This window comes from Chroicocephalus ridibundus, unplaced genomic scaffold, assembly GCF_963924245.1.
Source record: "Chroicocephalus ridibundus unplaced genomic scaffold, bChrRid1.1 SCAFFOLD_579, whole genome shotgun sequence".
NCBI lineage: Eukaryota > Metazoa > Chordata > Aves > Charadriiformes > Laridae > Chroicocephalus > Chroicocephalus ridibundus.
The window spans coordinates 1-19,187 of NW_026961822.1; the positions used below are offsets into that span (position 1 = coordinate 1).

The following is a 19,187-nucleotide window of genomic DNA, read 5'->3' on the forward strand; positions in this document are numbered from 1 at the left end:
GGGGGGGCCGGGGCAGGTGAGGAGGGGTATCTGGGGAGGAGGGGAGGGGGGGGGGTCTCTGGGGTGGGGGGGGGGCCCTTCACCCCCAGCCCCCCCCCCCTCTGACCCCCCCCCCCCCCCCGCCCCAGAGCCCTGCGAGCCCCAGGCGACCTGCGAGGCCTGTGTGCGCTCCCACCCGCGCTGCGCCTGGTGCGAGGACCCGGTGAGTGCGGGGACCCCCCCCCAACTCCGGACACCCCCCCCCCCCCCCTCCTCGGGACCCCCCGGACCCCGGCACCCCCCCCTACGACTCCCCCCGGACCCCCCCACGGGACCCCCCCCCCACCCCGACACTCCTCTCCCAGACCCCCCCCCCCGGGACCCCCCACGAATCCCCCCAGACCCCCTCTGGGACACACCCCCCCCCCCCCCCCCGGGACCCCCCCCCACCCCCCGGGGCCTCCCCGACTCCCCGTCCCCCTTCCCCGGACACCTTCCCCCCCCCCACCCCGGAGCCCCCTTCCCCCACCCCACCCCCCCCCCGCCTCGTGTAACCCCCCCCCCCTTTGTGTGACCCCCCCCACACCCTTTCGTGACACCCCCCCCCCCGCCTCGTGTAACCCCCCCCCCTTTGTGTGACCCCCCCCCGCCCTTTCGTGACCCCCCCCACCCCGTCCCTGCGGTTTGTCACCAGGAAGCGTCGAAACCTCAGTGACAAACAGCCGGGGCCGGGGGGGGGGGGGGGGGAAGGGGGGGCCCTCCAGCACCCACCCGTCTCCCACGTCCCCCTCCGGGGGGGAATGGGGGGGGGTGGGGGGGGCAGGGGGATGTGGGGGGCGGGAGAATTGGGGCGCTGGGGATGTGGGGCGCTGGGTGCAGGAGGGATATGGGACGTGGGGGATGTGGGGCGCGGGGGACGCAGAAGGGTGGGGTGCAGGAGATGTGGGGCGCTGGGGACGTGGGGTGATGGGTGCCGGGGATGTGGGGCGCAGGGGATGTGGGGTGTGGGGGAACGTGGGGTGCTGGGTGCAGGAGGGCCGTGGGGTGCAGATGTGGGGTGCAGGGGGTGCAGAAGGGTGGGTGCAGGAGATGTGGGGTGCTGGGTGTGGGGAATGTGGGGCGCAGGAGATGTGGGGTGCGGGGGAACGTGGGGTGCTGGGTGCAGGAGGGCCGTGGGGTGCAGATGTGGGGTGCAGGGGGGGCAGAAGGGTGGGTGCAGGAGATGTGGGGTGCTGGGTGTGGGGAATGTGGGGCGCAGGGGATGTGGGGTGCGGGGGAACGTGGGGTGCTGGGTGCAGGAGGGCCGTGGGGTGCAGGGGGGGGTGCCAGGGGAACGAGGGGTGCCAGGAGGGTGCGGGGGGGGATGTGGGGTGCGGGGGGAGATGCGGGGGGGGGGTGCAGTGGGGTGGGGGGACAGGGCGGCGTGGGGGTGCGGGGCTGTGGGGGTGCAGGGTGGGGGTACGGGGGGGGGTCGCGGGGGGGGTGCAGGGGGGGGTATGGGGGGGTCGCGGGCGCTGACCCCCGCCTCCCGCAGGATTTCCCGCTGGGGGGGCAGGGGGAGGCCGCCCGCTGCGCCCCCCGCCAGGCCCTGGAGCGCACCGGGTGCCCCCCGGGCGCCGTGGTGGAGCCCCGCGGCAGCGTGTGGGTGCTGCGGGACGAGGAGCAGGGGGCCGGGGGGGAGCGAGGGGGGGCCCCCAACCAACTGCGGCCCCAGAGCGTCCGGCTGCTGCTGCGGCCGGTGAGGGGGGGGGGGACTGGGGGGAGAAGGGGGGAGGGAGGGAGGGGGAGAAGGTGGATGGAGGGAGAAGGTGGATGGAGGATGGATGGAGGATGGAGGGAGCAGGAGATGAGGGATGGAGGGAGAGATGGAGAAGACGGAGGGAGAGGAAGATGGAGGATGGATGGATGGAGGAAGAGAGAAGGGGGAGGGAGGGAAGGGAGGTGGAAGGGTGGAGGGAGGGAGAAGGTGGGTGGTGGGATGGAGGGAGGAGGTGAAGGATGGAGGGCTGGATGGAGAAGGAGGATGGAGGAGATGGAGGATGGAGGAGATGAAGGATGGATGGAGGATGGAGGGAGAAGGAGATGAGGGACGGAGGGAGAGATGGAGAAGAGGGAGGGAGAGGAAGGTGGAGGATGGATAGAGGGAGAGCGAAGGGGAGGGAGGGAAGGGGAGATGGAAGGGTGGAGGGAGGGAGAAGATGGATGGAGGGATGGCTGGAGAAGGTGGCAGGCGGGAGGGGAAGCTGGAGGATGGCTGGAGGGATGGAGGAGGAGGATGGCGGGATGGATGGAGAGATGGAGATGAGGGATGGAGGGATGGATGGAGGAGATGAAGGATGGAGGGATGGCAGGAGGGGAAGCTGGGGGATGGCTGGAGGGATGGATGGAGAAGGTGAAGGATGCCGGGATGGATGGGGAAGGTGGATGGAGAAGGTGAATGGCAGTAGGGAAAGCTGGAGGGTGGCTGGAGGAATGGAGAGGGAGGATGGAAGAGGTGAAGGATGGAGGGGTGGCTGGAGAAGGTGAAGGATGGAAGGAAGGATGGAGGAGGAGGATGGAGGGATGGCTGGAGAAGGTGAAGGATGGAAGGAAGGATGGAGGGAGGATGGAGGGGTGGCTGGAGAAGGTGAAGGATGGAAGGAAGGATGGAGGAGGAGGATGGAGGGGTGGCTGGAGAAGGTGAAGGATGGAAGGAAGGATGGAGGAGGATGGAGGGATGGCTGGAGAAGGTGAAGGATGGAAGGAAGGATGGAGGAGGAGGATGGAGGGGTGGCTGGAGAAGGTGAAGGATGGAAGGAAGGATGGAGGAGGATGGAGGGATGGCTGGAGAAGGTGAAGGATGGAAGGAAGGATGGAGGAGGAGGATGGAGGGGTGGCTGGAGAAGGTGAAGGATGGAAGGAAGGATGGAGGAGGAGGATGGAGGGATGGCTGGAGAAGGTGAGGGATGGAAGGAAGGATGGAGGAGGAGGATGGAGGGATGGCTGGAGAAGGTGAAGGATGGAAGGAAGGATGGAGGAGGAGGATGGAGGGGTGCTGAAGGAGGATGGAGGGGTGGCTGGAGAAGGAGGATGGCGGGAGGGGAAGCTGGGACATGGCGGGAGGGGTGGATGGGGAGGGGATGGACGGGGAGATGGAGCACCCGCTGCTGGGGGTGGCTGGGGGAGCTGCTGCTTGGCCGGGGGTGGGGGGTGGAGGTGGTGGTGTCCCACTGCCCCCCCTGACCCCCCCACCCCACCCCACCCCCCAGGGGAGGAGCGGAGCTTCCAGGTGCGGTTCCGGCGGGTGCGGGGCCACCCCGTGGACCTCTACTACCTGATGGACCTCTCCTACTCCATGCGGGACGACCTGCAGAACCTGCGCAGGCTGGGCAGGGACCTGCTGGCCGCCCTGCGCAACGTCACCTCCTCCGTCCGCATCGGTGGGGGGGACATCCCCCCCCCCCCCCCGCATCCCCCATGGGGGTTTCGGGGCTCTCGGGCACCCCCCAACCCCAAAATGTGGTGTGTGTGTCCGTGTGTCCGTCCCGTGTGTCCCCCCCCCCCCCCCACCACCACCAGGTTTCGGCTCCTTCGTGGACAAGCCGGTGCTGCCCTACGTCAGCACGGCGCCCTCCAAGCTGCGCAGCCCCTGCCCGGGGCGGGGGGAGCCCTGCGACCCCCCCACCGCCTTCCGCCACGTCCTCTCCCTCACCCCCGACGCCCAGGAGTTCGCCCGCCGCGTCGGCCGCCAGCGCATCTCCGGCAACCTGGACGCCGCCGAGGCCGGCTTCGATGCCATCATGCAGGTGGCCCTCTGCCAGGTCGGCAGGCGGGGGGGGGACGGACACGCACGCCGGGGACAGGGGGACACAGTGGGGGACGAGGGGACACAGGAACGCACCTGGGGATGAGGGGACACGGGGGACGAGGGGACATGGGGGATAAGGGGGAACACACCTGGGGAGGAGGGGACATGGGGGATGAGGGGACAAGGGGGGACAGGGGGACGAGGGGGGACACCCCTGGGGATGAGGGGACACAGGGGACAAGGGAGGACAGGGGGACACAGGGGACACACCTGGGGATGAGGGGACACGGGGGATGAGGGGACATGGAGGATGAGGGAGGACACACCTGGGGATGAGGGGACACACCTGGGAGTGGGGGGACCTGGGGACAAGGGGACACACCTGGGGACGAGGGGACACAGGGGACAAGGGAGGACAGGGGGACACGGGGACACACCTGGGGATGAGGGGACATGGGGGAGGAGGGGACATGGGGGATGAGGGGGGACACACCTGGGGAGGAGGGGACATGGAGGAGGAGGGGACAAGGGGGGACAGGGGGACATGGGGGACGAGGGGGGACACCCCTGGGGATGAGGGGACACACCTGGGAGTGGGGGGACATGGGGACAAGGGGACACACCTGGGGACGAGGGGACACAGGGGACAAGGGAGGACAGGGGGACACGGGGGACGTGGGGACACGCCTGGGAGTGGGGGGACATGGGGATGAGGGGACACACCTGGGGACGAGGGGACACAGGGGACAAGGGAGGACAGGGGGACGCGGGGACATGCCTGGGAGCGGGGGGGACATGGGGGACGAGGGACACACCAGGAGTGGGGGACGAGGGGACATGCCTGGGGATGAGGGGACATGGGGACAAGGGGGGACAGGGGGACCTGGGGACGAGGGGACACAGCTGGGGACGAGGGGACACGCCTGGGAGCGGGGGGGGACGGGGTGATGCGCAGGGGACGGGGGGGCGTGACTGGGAGCGGGGGGACATGGGGGATGAGGGGACACGGGGGACAAGGGGACAGGCCTGGGAGCAGAGGGACACGGGGACGAGGGGACATGCCTGGGGGGGGAGGGGACACGGGGACACGTGCGTGTGAACACGTGTGCGAGCGTGTGTGCGTGCAAAAGGCTGCACAAGCGTGTGCGTGAGCGCGTGTGCGTGCGAGGCCGTGCTACACGAGCGTGTGCGTGTGCGCAGCCCCGTGCGAGCGCGTGTGTGAGCGTGTGTGCGAGCGCGTGTGTGCGTGCGAGGCCGTGCTACATGCGCGTGTGCGAGCGTGTGCGTGTTCACAACCCCGTGCGAGCAGTGTGTCCGTGCAAGGTCATGCTACACGAGTGTGTGCGAGCGTGTGCGTGTTCACAACCCCGTGCGAGCGCGTGTGTGTGTGCGATGCCGTGCTACACGAGCTGTGTGCGAGCGTGTGGTGTGTGCACAACCCCGTGCGAGCACGTGTGAGCCTGCGAGGCCGTGCTACACGAGTGTGTGCGAGCGTGTGTGTGTGCACAACCCCGTGCGATCGCATGTGTCCGTGCGAGGCCGTGCTACACGAGTGTGTGCGAGCGTGTGTGTGTGCACAACCCCGTGCGATAGCATGTGTCCGTGCGAGGCCGTGCTACATGCGCGTGTGCGAGCGTGTGCGTGTTCACAACCCCGTGCAAGCGTGTGTGTGTGCAAGGCCATGCTACACGCGCGTGTGCAAGCATGTGCGTGTGCACAACCCCGTGCGAGCACGTGTGTGCGTGCAAGGCCATGCTACACGAGCGTGTGCGAGCGTGTGTGTGTTCACAACCCCGTGCGAGCACATGTGTCCGTGCAAGGCCATGCTACACGAGCGTGTGCGAGCGTGTGCGTGTGCACAACCCCGTGCGAGCACATGTGTGTGTGTGAGGCCGTGCTACATGCGCGTGTGCGAGCGTGTGCATGTGCACAACCCCGTGCGAGCGTGTGTCCGTGCGAGGCCGTGCTACACGAGCGTGTGCGAGCGTGTGCGTGTGCACAACCCCGTGCGAGCGTGTGTGCGTGCGAGGCCGTGCTACACGAGTGTGTGCACAGGCACAAGCGCGTGTGCGTGTGGCGGCGCCTGCGTGTGCCCCCCCACCCCGTGACACCCCCCCCCCCCCGTGTCCCCCCCAGGAGCGCATCGGCTGGCGCCCCGTCACCCGCCTGCTGCTGGTGGCCTCGGACGACGCCTTCCACAGCGCGGGGGACGGCAAACTGGGGGGCATCGTCCTCCCCAGCGACACCCGCTGCCACCTGGACGCCGCCGGCGTCTACGCCCAGAGCCACCTCTACGTAGGTCTGGGGGAGCGTGGGGGGGGGGGGGACACACACATGTGCCTGGGGACGAGGGGACACGGGGGACAGGGGGACGTGGGGGACAGGGGGACACGCCTGGGAGTGGGGGGACATGAAGACAAGGGGACACAGGGGGACAAGGGGACACACCTGGGGACGAGGGGGCACACCTGGGAGTGGGGGGACATGGGGGATGATGGGGACACGGGAGACAGGGGGACACACCTGGGAGTGGGGGGACACAGGGGACGGGGGGACGTGGGGGACAGGGGGACACACCTGGGAGTGGGGGGACACAGGGGACAGGGGGACGTGGGGGACACACCTGGGAGTGGGGGGACACAGGGGACAGGGGGACGTGGGGGACATGCCTGGGAGCGGGGGGACATGAAGACAAGGGGACACAGGGGGACACAGGGGGACAGGGGGACACACCTGGGGACGAGGGGGCACACCTGGGAGTGGGGGGACATGGGGGATGACGGGGACACGGGGGACAGGGGGACACACCTGGGAGTGGGGGGACACAGGGGACAGGGGGACATGGGGGACACACCTGGGAGTGGGGGGACACAGGGGACGTGGGGGACAGGGGGACACACCTGGGAGTGGGGGGACACAGGGGACGGGGGGACGTGGGGGACAGGGGGACACGCCTGGGAGTGGGGGGACACAGGGGACAGGGGGACATGGGGGACACACCTGGGAGTGGGGGGACACAGGGGACAGGGGGACGTGGGGGACATGCCTGGGAGCGGGGGGACATGAAGGCAAGGGGACACAGGGGGACACAGGGGGACAGGGGGACACAGGGGGACAGGGAGACACACCTGGGGACGAGGGGACACGGGGGGCGAGGGGAGACGAGGGGACACCTGGGAGCGGGGGGACATGGGGGGACGTAGGTCGTGGGGGAGGGTCCGGGGAGGAGGCGGGGAGGGGCGGGGAGGGGGGCACACACCCCCCCACCCCACCCCCGACCCACAGCCCCCGTGTCACCATGTGTGTCCCCCCCCCCAGGACTACCCCTCGGTGGGACACTTGGCCCAGGTCCTGGCGGCCACCAACATCCAGCCCATCTTCGCCGTCACGGCTCCCACCCTGCCCGTCTACCAGGTGAGGGGGGGGGTTTCCGGGGGGGGGGGGTGGGGGGGTGTCCTGGGGACCCCCCCCCTGACCCTGTTGCCCCCCCCCCCCCCCCCGAGCAGGAGCTGAGCCGCCTGCTCCCCAGGTCGGTGGTGGGGGAGCTGCGGGAGGACTCCAGCAACGTGGTGCAGCTCATCGCCGACGCCTACGACGTGAGGAGGGGGGGGGACACGGCGGGGGTGGGGGGGGGACACACACACGACACCCCCCCGGGGGTGTGTGTGTGGGGGGGGGGGGGGGTCGGTGGGTGCTGACACCCGTGGGTGCCCCCCAATTCCCGTCCCCCCCACCCAGAGCCTCTCAGCCATGCTGGAGCTGTGGCGGGGTTGGGGGGGGGGACATGGGGGGGGTGGCTGGGTGCCCCCCCCCCCCCACCACCCGGGGGGGGTCGGTGGGTGCTGACACCCGTGGGTGCCCCCCGATTTACCCCTCCCCACACACCCTCCCCCCCCGCAAAGCCTCTCGTCCACGATGGAGCTGCGAGGGGGGGGGGACATAGGGGGCAGGGGGGTGTCCCCCGCCGGGGGGGGGGCAGTGGGTGCTGACACCCGTGGGTGCCCCCCCCGGGCCTCTCAGCCATGGTGGGGCTGCGGGGGGTGGGGGGTTTGCTGGGTGCCCCCCCAGCATGGTGTGGGTGCCCCCCCGGGGGAGGGGTCGGTGGGTGCTGACACCCGTGGGTGCCCCCCCCGGGCCTCTCAGCATGGTGGAGCTGCGGGGGGGGTGGGGGGTGGGCTGGGTGCCCCCCAGCATGGTGTGGGTGCCCCCCCCGGGGGGGTCGGTGGGTGCTGATGCCTGTGGGTGCCCCCCAGTTCCCCCCCCCCCCCCAGCCCAGAGCCTCTCAGCCATGCTGGAGCTGTGGCGGGGTTGGGGGGGGGGACATGGGGGGGGTGGCTGGGTGCCCCCCCCACCACCACCACCCGGGGGGGTCGGTGGGTGCTGACACCCGTGGGTGCCCCCCGATTTACCCCCCCCCCAAAGCCTCTCATCCACGATGGAGCTGCAAGGGGGGGGGGACATAGGGGGCAGGGGGGTGTCCCCCGCGGGGGGGGGGGGGGGGCAGTGGGTGCTGACACCCGTGGGTGCCCCCCCCCGGGCCTCTCAGCCATGGTGTGGCTGCGGGGGCGGTGGGGGGTGGGCTGGGTGCCCCCCCAGCATGGTGTGGGTGCCCCCCGGGGGAGGGGTCGGTGGGTGCTGACACCCGTGGGTGCCCCCCCGGGCCTCTCAGCCATGGTGGGGCTGCGGGGGGGGGGGTGGGGGGCGCTGTGTGCCCGCCCAGCATGGTGTGGGTGCCCCCCAGTTCCCCCCCCCCCCCCGCCAGCCCATGCTGGAGCTGTGGCGGGGTTGGGGAGGGGGGGGGACATGGGGGGGGTGGCTGGGTGCCCCCCACCACCACCACCACCACTCGGGGGGGGGTCGGTGGGTGCTGACACCCATGGGTGTCCCCCCCCCCCAGAGCCTCTCGTCGCGGGTGGAGCTGCAGCACTCGCCGCTGCCCCCGGCATCAGCCTCAGCTACGAGTCCCACTGCGGGGGCCCCCCCGGCCCCCCCCAGCCCCACGGCGGCCTCTGCACCGGCGTCCGCCTCAACCAGGAGGTGGGGGGACGCGGGGGGGGGGGCGCGGGGGGGTGTGGGGACACACACACACACACGCTGGGGACGTTTAGGGGCATGGGGGGGACATTGGGGATATAGGGGGGGGCGTGGGGGGGGCATGGGCAGAGTGGGGGGGGACGACACGGACGTTGGGGGGGCACAGCGTGGGGGGGGGGGTTCAGCGGCTGGGGGGACATTAGGGGGCCACGGGGGGCACAGGGGGGATGTGGGCATGGCGGGGGGGGTCATGGGGGGGGGACATGGGTATGGAGGGGACATGGGGGGGACATGGGGGGGGACATGGGGGGGACAGAGGGGACATGGGGGGGCACAGGGGTGACATGGGCATGGCAGGGGGGGGTCATGGAGGGGGGGACATGGGTATGGAGGGGACATGGAGGGGCCACGGGGGGGCACAGCGGGGGGACATGGAGGTGGGGCATGGGCTTGGGGGGGGGCAGCAGTGGGACACGGGGGGGGGACACGGCCCCGTGGGGTGGCAGTGGTGGACAGGGGGACCCGCGGGGGGGGGGGGACAGACAGCGCTGGGGACACGGGCACCCCCGGGGGGTGGCAGAGCCACCGGGCGCCAGCTGATCCTGCCCCGTCCCTGTCCCTGTCCCCCGTGTCCCCTGTCCCCGTGTCCCTGTGTCCGGCCCCTCTGTCTGTCCCCCCCCCGTCCCCCCATTCACCCTGCCGGGGGTGTCCCCCCCACGCCGGGGATGTCCCCCATGTCATGGGTGTGGGTGTCCCCGTCCCGTGGGTGTCCCCGTGGGTGTCCCCATCCCATGAATGTCCCCCTCCCATGGATGTCCCCATCCCGTGGGTGTCCTGTGGGTGTCCCTGTCCCATGGATGTCCCCACCCCATGGATGTCCCATGGATGTCCCCACCCCATGGGTGCCCTGTGGCTGTCCCTATCCCATGGATGTCCCCGTGGTGTCCCCATCCCGTGGTGTCCCCATCCCGTGGCTGTCCCCATCCCGTGGGTGTCCCCGTGGGTGTCCCCATCCCATGGATGCCCCTATCTTCTATCTTGTGGGTGTCCTGTGGGTGTCCCTGTCCCGTGGATGTCCCCACCCCATGGGTGTCCCGTGGCTGTCCCCATCCCGTGGGTGTCCCCATCCCATGGATGTCCCCCTCCCCTGTGTGTCTCCCTCCCCTGTGTGCCCCCGTCCCATGGCTGTCCCCATCCTGTGGGTGTCCCCGTGGGTGTCCCCGTCCCATGGATGCCCCCATCCCGTGGGTGTCCCATGGCTGTCCCCATCCTGTGGGTGTCCCCGTGGGTGTCCCTGTCCCATGGATGTCCCCACCCCATGGATGTCCCATGGGTGTCCCCATCCTATGGATGTCCCCACCTCATGGGTGCCCTGTGGCTGTCCCTATCCCATGGATGTCCCCGTGGTGTCCCCATCCCGTGGCTGTCCCCATCCCGTGCTGTCCCCGTGGGTGTCCCCATCCCATGGATGCCCCCATCCTGTGGGTGTCCTGTGGGTGTCCCTGTCCCGTGGATGTCCCCACCCCATGGGTGTCCCGTGGCTGTCCCCATCCCGTGGGTGTCCCCATCCCATGGATGTCCCCCTCCCCTGTGTGTCTCCCTCCCCTGTGTGTCCCCATCCCATGGATGCCCCCATCCCGTGGGTGTCCCCATGGGTGTCCCTGTCCCATGGATGTCCCCACCCCATGGATGTCCCATGGGTGTCCCCATCCTATGGATGTCCCCACCCCAATGGGTGCCCTGTGGCTGTCCCTATCCCATGGATGTCCCCGTGGTGTCCCCCATCCCGTGGTGTCCCCATCCCGTGGCTGTCCCCATCTTGTGGCTGTCCCCATCCCATGGATGTCCCATGGATGTCCCCATCCGTGGGTGTCCCCGTGGGTGTCCCCATCCCATGGATGTCCCCATCCCGTGGGTGTCCCCGTGGGTGTCCCCATCCCATGGATGTCCCCACCCCATGGGTGCCCCGTGGCTGTCCCCATCCCAGTGTGTCCTCATCCCATGGATGTCCCCATTGGCCGTCCCCATCCCGTGGCTGTCCCCATCCCATGGGTGCCCCCATGCCGCGGTGCCCCCATCCCGTGGGTGTCCCATGGCTGTCCCCATCCCGTGGGTGTCCCCGTGTGTGTCCCCGTCCCATGGATGCCCCCATCCCGTGGGTGTCCTGTGGCTGTCCCTATCCCATGGATGTCCCCGTGGTGTCCCCATCCCGTGGCTGTCCCCATCCCGTGGCTGTCCCCGTGGCTGTCCCCATCCCATGGGTGCCCCCATGCCGCCGTGCCCCCATCCCATGGGTGTCCCATGGCTGTCCCCATCCCGTGGGTGTCCCCGTGTGTGTCCCCGTCCCATGGCTGTCCCCACCCCGTCTGTGTCCCATGGCTGTCCCCACCCCGTGGATGTCCCCGGGGGTGTCCCCATCCCACGGGTGCCCCCATGCCGCGGTGCCCCCATCCCGTGGGTGTCCCCACGGGTGCCCCCATGCCGCGCTGTCCCCGCAGGTGACGTTCACGGTGCGGGCAGCGGGCGGGCGCGTGCCTGGGCTCCCGGCAGCGGGTGTCGCTGCGGGTGCTGGGGGTGCCCGAGGAGCTGAGCCTGGAGCTGGGGACCCTCTGCGGGTGCCCCTGCGCCCACCGCCAGCCCCGCGCCCCCCCTCTGCCACGGCGGGGACCTGCTCTGCGGGTCTGCAGGTGCCGGGGGGCGCCGGGGGGCAGCGGGGTGGGCTGGGGGGCAGGATGGGGGGCTGGGGGGCGGGATGGGGCAATGGGGTGGGCTGGGGGGCAGGATGGGGATCTGGGGGGCAGGATGGGGGGCTGGGGGGCGGGATGGGGGCAATGGGGTGGGGGGGGGTGTCCATGGGTTGGGATGGGGGGCAGGGATGGTGCATGGGGCAGGGTTGGGTGTCCGTGGGGTGGGGGCAATGGAGTGGGCTGGGGGGCAGGATGGGGGTCTGGGGGGCGGGATGGAGGTAGTGGGGTAGGTCGGGGGGCAGGATGGGGGTCTGGGGGGCGGGATGGGGGCAATGGGGTAGGTCGGGGGGCAGGATGGGGGGTCTGGGGGGCGGGATGGGGGCAATGGGGTGGGCTGGGGGGCAGGATGGGGGTCTGGGGGGCGGGATGGGGGTCAGGATGGGGATCTGGGGGGCGGGATGGGGGCAACGGGGTGGGCTGGGGGGCAGGATGGGGGGGTCTGTGGGGCGGGATGGGGGCAATGGGGTAGGATGGGGGTCTGGGGGCGGGATGGGGGTCAGGATGGGGATCTGGGGGGTGGGATGGGGGCAATGGCGTGGGCTGGGGGTCAGGATGGGGGTCTGGGGGGCGGGATGGGGGTCAGGATGGGATCTGGGGGGCGGGATGGGGGCAACGGGGTGGGCTGGGGGTCAGGATGGGGGTCTGGGGGGCGGGATGGGGGTCAGGATGGGGATCTGGGGGGCAGGATGGGGGTCTGGGGGGCGGGATGGGGGCAATGGAGTGGGATGGGGGCCTGGTGGGGAGGGGGTCCATGGGTTGGGATGGGGGGCAGGGGGTGATGCATGGGGCAGGGTTGGTGTGTCCATGGGGTGGGGTGGGGTGGGGGGCAATGGGGTGGGCTGGGGTCGGGGGGGGGTTCTATGGGGTGGATTGGGGGTCCATGGGCAGGATGTGAGGCAGGATGGGGATCTGGGGTGGGGGGTGGGCTGGGGTCCGGGGCGGGGGGGGTCCATGGGGCAGGTCGGGGGTCCATGGGGCGGTTTGGGGGTCCATGGGGTGGGATGGGGCTCTGTGGGGCTGACCATGGCTGCCCCCCCCGGCAGGTGCCCGGGGGGCCGTGGGGGCCATCGGTGCGAGTGTGAGGCGGAGGCGGAGGCGGGGGGGGCTGCCGGCCCCCCAACAGCACGGGGCCCCCCTGCAGCGGGAGGGGCCGCTGCATCTGTGGGGCCTGCGAGTGCCCCCCCGGCTGAGCGGGACCCACTGCCAGTGCGACAGCAGCGCCTGCGAGCGGCACGAGGGGCTGCCCTGCGGAGGTGAGGGGACACGGGGGGACGTGGGGACATGGGGGGGACACGGGGACACGGGGGGACACGAGGACATGGGGGGGACACGGGGATGTGGGGGGGACACGGGGGACATGGGGGGACACGGGGACATGGGGGGGACACGGGGGGATGCGGGGACGTGGCAGGACAGGGGGACACGGGGGAACATGGGGACACGGAGGGATGCGGGGACATGGGGGGACGGGGGACACGGGGGAACACGGGGACACGGGGGGGACACAGGGACATGGGGACACACGGGGGGATGCGGGGACATGGGGGGGACACGGGGGGGATGCGGGGACATGGCGGGACAGGGGGACACGGGGAACACGGGGACACGGGGGGGACACAGGGACATGGGGGGGACACAGGGGGATGCGGGGACATGGGGGGGACAGGAGGACACGGGGGAACATGGGGAGATGGGGGGATGTGGGGACACGGAGGGGACACAGGGACATGGGGATATGGGGGTGATGCGGAAACATGGGGGGACATGGGGACAGGAGGGACATGGGGGGACAGGGGACATGGGGGGACATGGGGGATACGGGGAGATGCGGGGACATGGGGGGACACGGGGACACAGGGGGGACACGGGGACATGGGGGGACACGGGGACACGTGGGGACATGGGGGGACACAAGGACATGGGGGGCGGGGGGACACGGGAGGGCTGTGGGGGCCGTGCCCACCCTGGGGGTTCCCACCCCTGGGGGGGGTTGGAAGGTCCCCTCCCCACGGCACGTCCCCGTGGGGTCCCGTCCCCGTCACACGCCCCTGTCCCCGTGGGTCCCATCTCCCACCCCGCTGTCCCTGTCCTCGTCCCCACTGTGTGCCCTGGGGGGGCCCTGTCCCCTGCTGCGGTGTCCCACGGGGGGGGGGGTCCTGTCCCTGTCACTTGCCCCCATCCCTGTGGGGTCCTGTCCCCGTTGTGCATCGCTGTCCCATGGGTCCTGTCCCCACCGCGGGTCCTTGTCCCCATGGGGGTCCTGTCCCCATCTCATGTCCCTGTTCCCTTGGGGGGGGTCCTGTCCCTGTCCCCACGGGTCCCATCGCGCGTCCCCGGGGGTCCTGTCCCTACCACATGTCCCTTGGGGGGGGTCCTGTCCCTGTCCCCACGTGTCCCACCCCCACCTCATCTCCCACGGGGGGGTCCTGTCCCCATCTCATGTCCCTGTTCCCTCGGGGGGGGTCCCGTCCCTGTCCCCGCGGGTCCCACCATGCGTCCCCGGGGGTCCTGTCCTCATCACGTGTCCCTTGGGGGGGGTCCTGTCCCTGTCCCCGCGGGTCCCATCGCGCGTCCCGGGGGTCCTGTCCCCATCACATGTCCCTCGGGGGGGGTCCTGTCCCTGTCCCCATGTGTCCCACCCCCATCTCATCTCCCACGGGGGGGTCCTGTCCCCATCTCATGTCCCTGTTCCCTCGGGGGGGGTCCCGTCCCTGTCCCCGCGGGTCCCACCATGCGTCCCCGGGGGTCCTGTCCTCATCACGTGTCCCCTTGGGGGGGGTCCTGTCCCTGTCCCCGCGGGTCCCATCGCGCGTCCCCGGGGGTCCTGTCCCCATCACATGTCCCTCGGGGGGGGTCCTGTCCCTGTCCCCATGTGTCCCACCCCCATCTCATCTCCCACGGGGGGGTCCTGTCCCCATCTCATGTCCCTGTTCCCTCGGGGGGGGTCCTGTCCCTGTCCCCACTGGTCCCATCGCGCGTCCCCGGGGGTCCTGTCCCCACCACATGTCCCTTGGGGGGGGTCCTGTCCCTGTCCCCGCGGGTCCCATTGCGCATCCCCAGGGGTCCTGTCCCCATCACATGTCCCTCGGGGGGGGTCCTGTCCCTGTCCCCATGTGTCCCACCCCCATCTCATCTCCCACGGGGGGGTCCTGTCCCCATCTCATGTCCCTGTTCCCTCGGGGGGGGTCCTGTCTCTGTCCCCACGGGTCCCACCGCGCGTCCCCGGGGGTCCTGTCCCCACCACATGTCCCTCGGGGGGGGGTCCTGTCCCTGTCCCCACGTGTCCCACCCCCACCTCATCTCCCACGGGGGGGGTCCTGTCCCCATCTCATGTCCCTGTTCCCTTGGGGGGGGTCCCGTCCCTGTCCCCGCGGGTCCCACCATGCGTCCCCGGGGGTCCTGTCCCCATCACGTGTCCCTTGGGGGGGGTCCTGTCCCTGTCCCCACGTGTCCCACCCCCACCTCATCTCCCACGGGGGGGTCCTGTCCCCATCTCATGTCCCTGTTCCCTTGGGGGGGGTCCCGTCCCTGTCCCCACGGGTCCCACCGCGCGTCCCCGGGGGTCCTGTCCCCACCACATGTCCCTTGGGGGGGTCCCGTCCCTGTCCCAGCGGGTCCCACCATGCATCCCCGGGGGTCCTGTCCTCATCACGTGTCCCTCGGGGGGGGTCCCGTCCCTGTCCCCATGGGTCCCATCGCACATCCCCGGGGGTCCTGTCCCCGTCACATGTCCCTCGGGGGGGGGTCCTGTCCCTGTCCCCACGTGTCCCACCCCCATCTCATCTCCCACGGGGGGGTCCTGTCCCCATCTCATGTCCCTGTTCCCTCGGGGGGGGTCCTGTCCCTGTCCCCGCGGGTCCCACCACGCGTCCCCGGGGGGGCTGCCCACCCCGCGGTGCCGGGGGGGTGGCGGGGGGTGACGGTGGCACCCCCTGTCCAGGCCCCCAGCGCGGCGAGTGCGTGTGCGGGACGTGCCGGTGCCGCGAGGGCTTCCAGGGCCCCGGCTGCGGGTGCCGGGGGGGCCGGGGGGGCTGCCTGCGCGGCGGCAGGGAGTGCAGCGGCCGCGGGCGCTGCGTCTGCGGCACCTGCCACTGCCAGCCCGGCTACCTGGGACCCCTCTGCGGCCACTGCCCCTCCTGCGCCACCCCCTGCCAGCGCCTCCGGTCAGTGCCGGGGGGGACGGGATGGGGACAAGGATGGGGACAAGGATGGGATGGGGGATAGGAACAGGGATGGGGACAGGGATGGGAACAGGGATGGGATGGGGACAGGGACAGGATGGGGACAGGGATGGGATGGGGGATAGGGACAGGGATGGGGACAGGGATGGGGACAGATGGGATGGGAACAGGGATGGGATGGGGACGGGGACGGGATGGGGACAGGGATGGGATGGGGACGGGAACGGGGACAGGGATGGGATGGGGACAGGGATGGGATGGGGGATAGGGACAGGGATGGGGACAGGGATGGGGATGGGAACAGGGACGGGGATGGGGATGGGAACAGGGATGGGGACAGGATGGGGACAGGGATGGGGACAGATGGGATGGGAACAGGGATGGGATGGGGAAAGGGATGGGATGGGGACAGGGATGGGATGGGGATGGGAACAGGGATGGGGACAGGATGGGGACAGGGATGGGGACAGGTGGGATGGGGACAGGGATGGGATGGGGACGGGAACGGGGACAGGGACGGGATAGGGACAGGGATGGGGAAGGGGGACAGGGACAGGGATGGGATGGGGACAGGGAAAAAGGCCAAGGGACAGGGACGGGATGGGGATGGGGGACAGGGACGGGGACAGGGTGGGTACAAGGATGGGATGGGGAAAGGGACGGGATGGGGACCGGGAGTGGGGACAGGGACGGGATGGGGACAGGGATGGGATGGGGACAGGGATGGGATGGGGAAGGAGGACAGGGATGGGGACAAGGGACAGAAATGGGATGGGGCAGTGGACCGGGACGGGGATAGGACAAGGGACGGGTGGGGACAAGGGACAGGGGTGGGATGGGGGGGGACTGGGGCCATGGGGAGGGGGGACACGGGGTGTCTGGGGGCACAGGGACGAGGACCTGGGATGGGGGGAAGTGGGACACGGGTGGGGGGAGCCGGGGACAGGGGGGACACGGGACTGGGGGGGGCCGGGGGGGCTGGGGGGACGCACGGCGGTGGGTCCGGGGGGGGGGGGGAGGACAGGGCCGAGGCCCCCCCGTGACGGGCCGGGGGTCCGCAGGGACTGCGCCGAATGCGCGGCCTCGGGGCGGGGGGGCTGCGGGGGGCCCTGCGCCCGCGTCACCGCCCGCCTGCTGCCCGCGCCCCCCCCGGGGCCCCCCCCGCGGCTGGTGCCGGGAGAGGACCCAGGACGGCCGCCCCCTCCTCTTCCTCATCGAGGGGGGGGCCCGGGGGGGCGAGGAGGAGGAGGAGGAGGAGGAAGGGGACGGGGAGGTGACACTGACCGTCTGGGCAGAGCAGGGTGAGTGCGGGGACCCCCATGGCCCCCCCGGGGGGGAACCCCATGTTCCCCCCCCCCCTCCGGGGGGGGGGCCGTGTCCCCGGGGACCCTCTGTCCCTGCACCCCATGGGACCCCTTTTCGGGGGGGGGGGGGGGAGGTGCTGAGGGACCCTCTGCCCCCCCCCCCCAGGACGCCCCTGCCCCCCCAGGACCCCTGGCCAAGGGGGGGGTCCCTGCACCCCACAGGACCCTGCCTGCGGGGGGGGGGGGGGAAGATGCTCACACCCGTGGGACCCCCCCCCACGCTGAAAGGACCCCATAGACCTGGTGGGGGGGGGTGGGGTCCTTGCCCCCCACGGGACCCCCGTGGCCAGTTGGGGGGGGGGGGGGGTGTCCTTGCCCTCATGGGACCCCATGGCTGGTTGGGGGGGGGGGGCTCCTCGCCCCCATGGGACCCTGTGGGTGAGCTGTGGGGGGGGGTGGGGGGGGTGTCCTCACCCCCCATGGGACCCCCATGGCCAGTTGGCAGTTGGGGGGGGGATGACTCCTCGCCCCCACGGGACCCCCATGGCTAGTTGTGAGGGGGGGGGGGGCTCCTTGCCCCCCCCCCCCCCCGCCAGTCACTGACGCTGCGTGTGTCCCCCCCCCCCCAGGCGGGGCGGCGGCGCCGGGGGGGGGGCTGGTGGCCGGGCTGGTGGCCGGGACGGTGACGCTGGGGCTGGTGGCCCTGGGCTCGTACCGGCTGCTGCTGGAGCTGCGGGACCGGCGGGAATTCCGGCGCTTCCAGCGGGACCGGCGGGACGCCCGCTGGCACCAGGTGACCGTCCCCGTGTGTCCCCAAACCCGGGCCACCCCCCCCCCCCAGGGTGACACCTTCCCCCCCCCCCACTCACCGCTCTGTGTGTGTCCCCCCCCCCAGGACAACCCCCTCTTCAGGAGCGCCACCACCACCACCGTCAACCCCGGCTACCGGCCGGGCTGAGGGGACACCGGGGACACCCCGAAGCCACCCTGCGCGGCACCGACCCCCCCCCCCCGTCCCCAAGGAACCCCCCCCTGTTTCCCCCAGGTCTCCCTCCCCCCCCCACCGTGTCCCCAAGGACCCCCCCCTCATGTCCCCAAGGCCCCCCACTCTGCATCCCCAAGGCCCCCCCTTCGTGTCCCCAAGGACCCCCCTCGTGTCCCCAAGAACCGCCCCCCCCCAGCCCCAGTGTCCCCAAGGACTCCCCCCTCCGGTGTCCCCACAGACCGCCCCCCCCCCATCCCCAATTCCACCCCCCCCCCCCCCGTTTGTGTCCCCACCCCACGATGTGCCGAAGACCCTCAATAAAAGGAGCCACCGTGTCCCCAAGGTGCGACACTGTCCCCCCCCCCAGCCCCGGCCGGGTCCCCAGGGAGGGGTGTAAGTGGGTGCTGGGGGGGGGGTGGGGGTGGAATCCAGCCCCCCCCCCCCCCCAACGTCCCCCCCTCCATGAAGAGGCAGAACCCGGGTTAGAAAAAGAAAAAAAACCCGACGTTTTTATTTAAATAAATCCTAAAGGCTGAGGGGGGGGGGTGACACACGGAGGGGGGGGGGGACACGGGGACCGACGCTGCGGGCGGGGGGGGGGGGACACACACACGCGCTGGGGACAGCTTAGAAAAAACGTAGGGTTTAAAAGTGGGGTGAGCCCTGGGGGGGGAGCTGCACCCCGACACCCCCCCCCCCGCACCCCGACCCCCCCCCCCCCGACCCCCAATAACAAAATAAGTGTATTAAACCCCAAAGAACGACAAAGAAACACCCGAAAAATGAAGCCGGGGGGGCCCCTGTGCCCCCGACCCTTGGAGCCCCCCCAAAACCCACTGAGACCGCCCCCCCCCACCCCGAGATGCGAGCGGCCGACGGGGACGGAGCTGGGGGGGGGGCTCAGCCCCGAGACCCCGAGACGAAAACTCTTCACGTGGCATCGCCGGGGGGGTCCGAAACAATGGCTCCGGGGCGGGGGGGGGGCAGCCACATCTGTCCTTTGTGTCCCCCCCCGCGGGACGGCGCAGCTCCAGCACACGGTCTGTGCTTTTCCGTGGGGGGGGGGGCAGGCCCCACTGATGTCCCCAAGACTGTCCCCAAGGAGCCTGGCTCTCCTCTGGCAGTTTTTTTTTTGGGGGGGGGGGGCAGCAGGGGTTAACCCCCCCCTTC

General features: G+C 71.4%; 2 protein-coding genes across 2 annotated transcripts; both read left to right on the forward strand.

The window, feature by feature from the left end:
* Positions 1-128: 128 nt before the first annotated feature.
* LOC134509817 (integrin beta-7-like) lies at positions 129-3,296 on the forward strand (the record flags this gene model as incomplete). Its single annotated transcript, XM_063322405.1, has 3 exons — positions 129-202; positions 1,514-1,717; positions 3,228-3,296. Coding segments are annotated over 3 exons (347 nt in total), but the record flags the coding sequence as incomplete, so codon positions are not given.
* Positions 3,228-18,238, forward strand: LOC134509812 (integrin beta-7-like). Its single transcript, XM_063322392.1, is given in 18 exon segments — positions 3,228-3,398; positions 3,538-3,779; positions 5,903-6,061; positions 7,085-7,180; positions 7,273-7,362; positions 8,664-8,706; positions 8,709-8,803; positions 11,299-11,319; positions 11,321-11,446; positions 11,448-11,479; positions 12,591-12,637; positions 12,640-12,732; positions 12,735-12,800; positions 15,488-15,710; positions 16,790-16,880; positions 16,882-17,029; positions 17,662-17,825; positions 17,928-18,238. Coding segments are annotated over 18 exon segments (1,902 nt in total). The 5' UTR covers positions 3,228-3,295; the 3' UTR covers positions 17,991-18,238.
* The last annotated feature ends 949 nt before the right edge of the window (positions 18,239-19,187 follow it).